The 10,000-nt window shown below is 40.0% G+C and overlaps 1 protein-coding gene across 1 annotated transcript in view; it reads right to left on the bottom strand.

Moving 5' to 3' along the window:
• stum (stum, mechanosensory transduction mediator homolog) overlaps positions 1 to 8,712 on the bottom strand; it is a 14,433-nt gene extending 5,721 nt beyond the window's left edge. Inside the window, exon 1 of the mRNA XM_030773024.1 lies at positions 8,544 to 8,712. Coding sequence (XP_030628884.1) covers positions 8,544 to 8,712 — 169 coding nt within the window. The remainder of the gene's footprint in view (positions 1 to 8,543) is intronic.
• Between the last annotated feature and the right edge of the window lie 1,288 nt (positions 8,713 to 10,000).

Below are 10,000 nucleotides of genomic sequence, written 5' to 3'. Positions count from 1 at the left end.
CGAGCAACTGTCTGTATAATTCAAATCACTGAGAGTGTCTCAGTGCCTCAGTGCCTGTGCCTCTCCCCTGACAACAATGCACACACACACCCACACACACACACAGGCTGAGACAGAGGAAGAGGCAGAGGGCTGGTAGAGGTCCTTGTACCCCCATATTATGTTCCTAATGATTACAATTTTCTGCCATGGCGTTCAGACCGAGCTTGCTGCAGAGGCGGGAGGTTAATGTGCAGTTTGCTTCTATTTCTCTCAGAGGATAAAAAGAAAGGTGAGCTAAAATACCTGTTTCTCACATACACACTCTATAGAGAATTAGTGGGCTCTTCAGAAAAAAACAAACAGGACTTTTGTGGTTCAAGTTCTTCACAGCTGTTGCCATTAAAAAAAGAAAAAGAAGAATGATTCATCTTTTGCTGCTACCCCCACACACCACTGTTCTCTAGTCCTCCAAGTACATTTTAACATGCATGCATCTTTTTTAAGTTTGAATGATCCTTATGGATGACCTGAACAATATCAAAACTCATTTACAAGACCTGGACTTCGGTGGTAACAAAAACCATTTGCACAATTCATCTCAAAAGTAAAAAACATGATGCCACTTTCAACATACAGACTCATGCCTTGACTGCATCAAATGACTGCTAGTAATTGGGTTCTCTTACTGCCTGCATTTGGGCTCTCTTACTGTCATTGACTGAATTCTCTCACTGTCATTGATTTAATTCTCGTACTGCCAGTGAACCACGTTCAGGCCTCTAACTCTAACCTACTCCACTAGATAAACCAGGATTAAAACAGAAAATGACTGATGCTAGATGTATTCACTCATAAACACCAAAACACTTCTGCCCCCTTATGCAAACCATAAACACCATTTCCAAATGATTGGAGAGTGATGGGTTTGTTTCTCAACATCAACATAACTAACGACCATCTTGGATATCAGGGGGCAGGTTTCACCCTCTGACATGTGGACAGTCAAATTAGACCCAAACTCTCAGCACTGTCAGCTTCAGACACACACATACATACACACACATACACGGCCCACAAATGCATATTAAATATGATAAATTGTTCATGACCCAAATAATCTGTGTTGAGACTGAGAACGCTAGTGAGGGATTCCTCTCAGAATCTGTCAGAGGAGAGAAGCAGGACTGTCACTCTACCCGAAAATTGAAAATTTCACAGGTGCGAGGCGGCCTCTATTGATGATATTAAAAAGGCAGATGGACCACCAAAGAGGTGACAGTATAGTAACCATCTACGTGTCTGGCAGATGTGACACTTTAGGAGCAGTCTCACAGCGTTAGTGAGGACTACTCTTGTGCCAGTGATGTATTAGTCTGCTCTGCCTGCAGTATACAGATAAATCCACTCGAAAGCATAAATTTCCAGCTTACACTGTCTGTCATTAGAGCATCTTTCCCAAATACAGCATACGGCAGGTTGAGGCATTTTGGGACTTTGAGTGTAATTTCCTTGTCAGATGATAGCATATGGTTCTCCAGAGAATTACAGGAGACTCAACAGAGTGAAATGAAAGAGCCTCTGAGGGGGGAAAAAGACTATGTGAGGGAAGAGAGGGCAAAAATCCTCCTTACTCCTGAAGAGTCATTCAGGGATGAGGGCCTACTTACAGAAGAGTTTTTTCCCCTTTTTTGCCAGTGCATTAAATGAATTTATAAGCTCTATTTTTGTGAAGCCTTTGTGATTATGTCACACTTGTGTATCTATGGTGAGTCATATCACTATTTTTATGACCAGACCTTGTGAAAGGGAGACACACAGCTGTGAAGGAGTTAATGAGCTTGACTGTAAACAAGGACTGTTGCCGCAGTGAATACATGAATATTTTTCTGTGATCAATTCAAGCCCTTTTTATAACTCTGCCTTTGATTCATTTACTTTTGTCTCTGGGAGACGGAGAAGGAAGAAGATGAGTAATCTTTTTTTATTTTTTCATGAGGACAGTCCATTAATTTGACCAAATTCCCTCTGGTCCCACATACGCTGGTATTTTTTATGACTGTAAAATCATTAGAATCACTCAAACATTATTTCACTAATAGCATCACCAGTGGATAATGTTGCATTTGAATCTACAGAAGGAGAAAAACAAAACAAAACAGGCTCTTATTAGAAGGTAAGAAGGTAGGTGCGTTTTATGACTAACTTAACGTAAATTCATGGTGTATGAGACTGTGGTCTGGGGCTCATTTTTGGAGAGGTACATTTGCTGTGTCTAGAAAGCAAAGATGACGAAAGGCTCAGACCGCTCGGGCCATTTATCAGTCTCTGGGTCTGTGTGACGGAGCCGTCTTAGGCAAGGAGGCAGCAGGAGTCAAGATCATGGTTTGTGGCCGAATACCCGGTGAATTTATTTTTGTGCCAATAATAAACAGAAAAAAAATGAAAGAAAAAAACAAACAAACCAAAACAAGAACATATTTACAGTATTCACACCTTTCTTGCCAGAAAACAAACAAAACATAAATTCTTGTAATTCTTCAATAATTTTTCTCTCACTAAACACACTCCTACAAACTTCCACAACAACATCCCACCCCGTCTAAAACAAAATGGAGGGCTTTTATAGTTTAAAACAGGATGTGACGCACGCGGACCTCCTGTGAAGTTCGCGGGGCTTTTCTTTTAAAATACCTGCGGCTGTGACGTACCGGTTTCCTTGACGTCACTGCCGCCAATCTCACCTCCGGGAAGCATCACTCAGGTGAGCGACAGCTCTTACAATTAACAATCAATAATCAACACTTACACATAGACAACATAACCTAACGTAGCATTTTTAACGGTAATTTGAGGATAGTGGAATATGCAAATGGGTTCGTTGGCCAACTTCATCGGAAATGTGATAGAATGCTATAGAATGCTAACGTTAGTCTCTTTTCTCTATTATTTACGGATCAATAAACGAAGACGTTGGACATCACACACACACACAACACAATAACAACAATCAATAAATATTCAACTTGCACTCAGTCCGTGTTGTGTGGTGAATGTGTATGTTTGTGCGGTGAATGTATATAAACAGTTCGTGCCTGCAAATAGTCCATACGTGACGGAGAGTTGATCCGTCAGTCTGACATTAACACAGTGGAATACTTCACTCTGGCTCTAGATTGCTGATTGCCACTCTGCGGCTTCATTACCACTGGGTGAGGAGAGACTGAAAAGACTCTTGATGTTGTCTTTCTCTGTTCTTAATGTGGAAGAGAAATCCTGCAGCTACACGACTGGGGCCCAGCTTTCGAGGCTTAGAGATCTTTTGGCCACGGAAATCACCATAACGGGAAAGAAGTGCTGACACAACTTTTTAGGCAAAGCAGATTTTTAATGGTTAGATATTTCCTGTTTGTAACTAAAGCAGGTTTATGCTAGTCGGACTGATTAAGGAAAAATGGGTTTGTATTAAGTCTTTTGTCAGAGAATTCCTATGTGGAGACAACGACATCATTCTTTTCCTGCAGTTGGTATTTTCAGCTCCTTTGGTATCTCTCTGCACTCTTCATTCACAGCATGTCCGTGATGGGTGTTAACCGCCCACTTCTGTGTAATGGGCCTTTTTTTTTTGCTCTTTTCATGCACAGAATAATCAAGACGGCATGGCATTGCACGTAAGGCTTGAAGAGGGGGTCAAAGGTTCAAAAAACACCTTTTTCAGGTTGCAGTTCATAAACGGAGTAATGCTGCACCAGTTAGAAATATCTGGACTACATATAAGGTTACAAATGGCTTTGCAAAATAAATGCTAAAATAAAATTGGCTGCACCCTCTAAAACTGTTTATCATTATCCTTACAAATCCCAATGTCTGTCTGTAAATCTGAAATGTCTAAATTATCACATGATTTACTGATCACACGTCAGGCTGAGTTTCATCCTTCATTGCCCTAGCCAGGCCAGTCATTGTGGCATCTGCTGCCTGTGTGTGCGTGTGTGTATGTGTGTGTGTGTCTTTGTCTGTGTTAGAGGATGTCCCTGTTGGACAACTCAAAATGAACACTGCATTTTGCAGGGCTGTCCCAAATAAAAAATGTTTTGGCTCCGGAGCTTCGCAGTAAACAATAGCGAATATTCGAGTATCCGGTTGGTCGGATAGTCGGTCAGGCGGGGGAGCAGAGCATAACTCGGGAAGGACTCCGAAAACTATACTTTTCGAAAATGCTCTCTGGGGTGCATAAATTTGAAATATTGTAATGTGGATGGGGAAAACAGAGAGTTTCAGAAACGACAATGTATGGTTGCCATGACTTTTGTTTGTCCCTGAAAATGGAGTTATCAGCTTAGTACAAGTATAAGCAATGGCTTTAAGGACCCTCTCCACAGAGCTGTTCTCTGTTCTCTATTATACTCACTGCACTCAACCTTTCAGATTGCAAATGGACATCAGACAACATTTACAGCAAGTAGATCTTGTTTATCACACACATACACACACACACACACACACACACACTATTAAAATGTCATCTAACATTTCAATCATTTCAAGTTTAATCCTCTCTGGAACTCTATAACCCATTTCTTTTAAAATTAAATGACTGGAACCACTAAAAACTTTTGGGGGAGAAAGTGAATGAAAGCTCTATCCGCTTTGATTGAAATTTTACCCTCCTAAATATGGTTATAACATTTCTCCCTCGTCCACTGAATAAGCATGCTTACTTGTCCATCATGTTTAATTTGACCAGAGGCAGAGAGGGGCTGCTGGGAAAGGCCATCTAAGTAGCATCTGCTGTCATGGAAACGGGAAGAGAGGAGTGGGGGATGTACAATGGGTCCACTGTAGTGCTCAGAGAACTGTGGAATAAAGGCATCGATAAAAAAACCTTTTGTCCACATTTCACCACAGGCCTCTTCTCCTCTTCCCCTTCTCATTCTTCAGCTTAAACTCCCTTTTTTGTTTCGCTACACATTTAAAATCAATGATTTATGTCATGGCATTTTTGACCAGCATCTCTTATGGTTTTCCAAAACCCAGAGGATGGAAATAACACAGAGACAAAGGAAACTGGGAGGGAAAAAAGACGAAACAATAATAAGCTAAGGACATTTTGTTCCACTTTATTTAACTAAAGAGAAAAATGAGAGTTCAATGTACTAGTGTAAAACTAAATATTTACTCTGAGTGATTCTCTAGGTCAAGTGGAAATATCTGGTTACACTGCCACACTTACAGCTAAAACTGCCTTATAAAGTCCTCTTACCAACCACAATAAATCACTCAATCATTTCACATCTTTCAAAGATGTTCCCTGTCTATTCACACTATTGTAAAACTGTGTCTTGTGTCATTTCTGTTACCATCTCTGTAATATACATTAATAAAAATGCAAAGGTTATAAGATTATGAATTGTGTGCAAGAGACATTTGTCCCTCAGATGTTGTACATGAGGTGGTGTGAATGATCATACTTCAAAAGCTGTAAACCAGGATTTTTGACAAAACATGCATAAATGCATAGTATTTTTATTTGTGTGAAGAGTACTGGCAGACAGACCAGAAATATCATATTATGCAGCAAATGATTACAGAATCTAAAGTTATCCGCACAGATCAGCACTGCATAAATAAAAATAATGACCACAATGTTTCAAAGTCTCCGGCTTCTCCTGCCACACTAATACGTCCCTGTAAGACATATCTAGATAAATGTAATGCCATACATCTAAATACATCTAAAAACGTAAGGCACAGTTGGCACTAACTGGGCCAGCACATTTTGATCAGTCCAGTTTTCCTGAAAAAGACCCAATGCAGTGTATATCTTTTCCAAGAATTCCAAGAGCTGAATATCTGAATAACAAAGAACCAAGTTGAGAATCTACATGTAATCAAATATGGAAGCCCTTTGCTTATTTCCTTTTTATTTGCTGTGAGTCATCATTTTCAATATTTATCTATTAATTACTAGTTAGTATTTAATTACAAAATTATTTTGACCCTCAACCCCTGCCACAACCAGCCATGCCTCTCACACAATGCCCTGGAGCGTCTTCGCTTCGAGTCTCTGCCGTCTGCCTCAGGTCACTCTTTTGTCTGTTTTTTTTTCTTTCTGGTAATATGTTTAACCTACAATCTCCTGTTGTGAGCATAGAGTTTGTTTGCTATACTGTGTCTACAGTATGCACTCTTTTTTAAATTGCCTATAAAATACACACTGCCAAAGCAGCACGGAAAGCATGGTTCATTAAATCAGGGCTTGCAGAGGACTGGAATGGAAGCCATTTGATATACTTGCTCTGGGCAGTGTCCCTTTCTCAGTCCAAACATTTAGGATCAGTTGTCAAAACACATTCCCCTAGTCAGAGCAATCAGCATAAGGCTAAAGTCAGAATGCTGGTAGGTATGCTCTGTGTGCAAGCCAAAGAGAACCTCCAAAATGCCTTTCCATATCTACTTTTCTTTTCTTTTTTTTCAACCCAGGCACAGTGAGTCTCTCAATTCAACCCATACACTGTTACCCAGACTGGAGCAGGACAGCCTGACAGCTGTACCATGAGTTTAAATAATTGTGCCCGAATACAAGCGTTCTCCAGAGGGGTAATGTGACCTGCAGCACTTTGATATAGAGGATGCCTTTCTGGAACAGAAAACCCAGAGAAGATCTCTGCCATCCAGCAAGCAAGTACCCTGACAGATGAAACCTATTTGGACATGAACACCAGAGAGAGCTGGCTCAGTGTAGCTGGACCTATGCTAGCAGCTCCCAAAACACAACCCATCATGACTCTCAGCAAACAGAATACACTGAAGGGGAACTGGAGGGAAAAAAAACAGAAACTTACAAGGCTTCATTGCCTACGATGTCTACAAGAATGTTCAGTCCAATTAAACATTAAAAAAAAATTCAGCTCTTGCCACTGTGAATATTTCTTTGAGAATCGTGGAATGTCATTTAGTTATTTCTATGATGCATGAACTTCATTCCAGTTTATGGTATCTGTATCAGACAGGCAATAATGGGACTGAGAAGTCAGGAAAATCACATATTTACCCTACCCAAGAGAAAATCAGAAGTCACATATTGTAAATTTACCCCACTCAAGAGAAAGTCTGCTCACCAACCGTCTCTGCCCCATGGGACATATCCATGTCACCTGAAACTGAAACTAAAGCTCAAGGAGACAAAAGGTGACTTGCAGAATAATAAACATATATGAACATATGACTCCCAATAACATATGCCAAAAATGCACCATGGACATATTGGTAACTTCTCAGGCAATGTGTTTAGGCCTTGTGGTGAGTTTGAACCAAAACACATGTAAACAAAACCCACATGCAACCCCTTCAAAGAGAATGTTTGTCCTTTGTGAATGTCAACACGTCAGAGTTCTCTTGTTGTGCGAAACCCCATGAGACTACACCACATAGGCCTAATTAGAAGTATGGTGGCTCCTAAAATCAGTGCTCTGCAGACATCTTGGTTTTCGACATATCGAAAATCACTGGTAGCTAATGTAATATTCCTATTAATCTGCAGAGCTCCAGACCCAGAGGTGCTCTCATAATGACAAAAGCTGCCTTAGGAGTCGCCCAGAGCCCACCGTCACACTATCTCCATCTGTCTTACAAGAGGTGGATGATTTTAAGATGGGTAAGTAAGAGCTGACAATACATATGTGATCAAAACCCAAAGCTTGTCAATTACTGTAGCTCGGAAGACCTTTGAGACACGATGAAATCCCTGAGACACTGGTGGATGGGTCCGGAGAGGGTCAGGACATACATTAGTTTTGCACTGCCTTATCCTGACAGCGGGGTTTACATCATTAACACCAGACAATTCCGGACCTGTGCAGTTTTCATTAAAGTCTGCGAAAAACTCCGTTAAAAATGTTTCTCGTTCAGATGTTTCAATGAAATGTCGAGGTGGAAACACACTTTGGCGACTGGTCATTCAGAGTGAGGATGTTGATAGGCTGATTGTTAATCGGACAAAATATTTGAATGTGGCTTATTTTTTCTGTCTGTATGTGTTTGCCTTTTTCATGATTGTCAGGTCCATCTTCACGCGTGGAAGCATTTAGTCTAAACCTCACTCTAAACTTGAAAACGAAGTGATTCTCTGGGATCACAACACCCGCTTCCATGTGTATCCGTTTTATTTAATCAGAAATTACGTCTTGGTATGGCTTCATTCATGGCTTCATATAATTTATTCGCGTTGTTGAAAGGCATACAAATGATAAACGCTGACCATATTAGTGAGGATAGACCAGTCGTGTTGCATGTAGTCTACAGTGTTTACGTCTCAACCGCGCCCCGTCGATAAAAACCTATGATAAAAATACGATTACGATTACAATCCAAAAATACTCATTAGCCAACAACGTACATCACTGTGACAGAGGTCTGTATCACAACAGATGTATAAGTTTCCCGACAAAAAAAAACTATATAAAGAAACTGTACATATGTAATTATTCCCACAGGTGTTGCTATAGTACATTATTGAACTGAACAAACTGTAAAAAGTAGGCTAAACTGTGTTCTTCGCTTACCTAATCCAGGTACAAAAGTGTTGAGGAAAAGGCAAATCACAGCTACAGGAAAAGGCATGTAAGGGATAGCCGCGCGTAAAGGTCCTTTCTTTTCCCGGACTTGAACAACAACTCCACTAGTTGAAGAAGAAACTCCTTTGTCGTTCATCTCCGTGTCTTTCTGCTCCATTTTTTAAATAAAAAAGACAACAACACGTAATATCCCTGCTTGTATATGGTTTGAAGGCGCACGCCGCACGCACGCCTTTTATCCTCCCGAAGATGTTGAGTGAATTCAACAGTAGGCTGTACACGCAATCACTACGCCCTTCTTCTTAGTCCTGTATGTAGCCTAGATTTTTGAATGCTAGTGGTCCTCATTAAATTCTCCATGACGGATTTAAAGTGGCAGTGTTCAACCACAGTAAAGTAAAAATGTAGTTGACATATTTATACAGATATATTTGACCTGCTCGGATTAATGAGTAATCGTAAAAATCTGTTCGAGTCGAAATCATTTTAAGGGTAATCAAACAGCATCCACATAACATTGAAAAGTAAAACTCCATCCTTCATATCAACATTTAAATAAAGTAAAATTAGATGGCATTTTTAGTAAACTGTTCTTCTGTTTTTAAACATAACTCCAAATTCTGGTAAAGGTGAATGAAGCCACTGCGATATCTGACTGTTTTGATTAACTACACAGTGTTTGTAGCATATTTAGGATTCGCGAACTCGCTTAAACCACTGTTCTCTCTTGAACTAAATTCCTGAATACCAGTTGCATTTTCAGGTGCTTCAATTAAATTTCTTGGTGGAAATATATTGTGATATATTATTAGTGTGTATCGGATTTTTGATATCTGTAAGAATGACCTTTTTATGAGACCTGGAAGTGGAATCACACACACACACACACACACACACACACACACACACACACACACGGTGGATGTAAACTGTATCTTTGTTGTGACCTTTATTTCATGTTGCTGCTGCAATGTCAGTATGTCTTCTACTGACAGAGCACATAAGCCGAGACTGACATTTTAAACTAAGTAGCAAATCAAAACCCTTTGCACCTGCTCTACCATTAGCACTTTGAGCATAGTGTGCAATGCTCTGTAACTGAAGAGCTGCTTAGATTAAAAGTCACTCAAAGGAGTGATTTGTCTGAGTTTCATCAAAACTGATTGATGAGTGAGTCATCCGTTATTTCACAGGGCTGACATACAACCAGGAGTGCCTCATAACTCAGACACAACAACAACCCTTGTTTATTAAGAATAACCCAAGGCACATAAGACCTGACGCTTTCCCCTCTTCCCTCACAATGTGTGTGTGTGTGACAAAAAAGAAAGAAAGAAAGAAAGAAAGAAAGAAAGAAAGAAAGAAAGAAAGAAAGAAAGGAAAAACGTCACTGCTGGAAAATTGTGTCTCTTTAAATAAAATATCACAAGTAGGTGATTTGAATA

The sequence above is a fragment of the Chanos chanos genome, chromosome 4, assembly GCF_902362185.1.
Source record: "Chanos chanos chromosome 4, fChaCha1.1, whole genome shotgun sequence".
NCBI lineage: Eukaryota > Metazoa > Chordata > Actinopteri > Gonorynchiformes > Chanidae > Chanos > Chanos chanos.
This window is presented reverse-complemented; position numbering and strand designations above follow the sequence as displayed.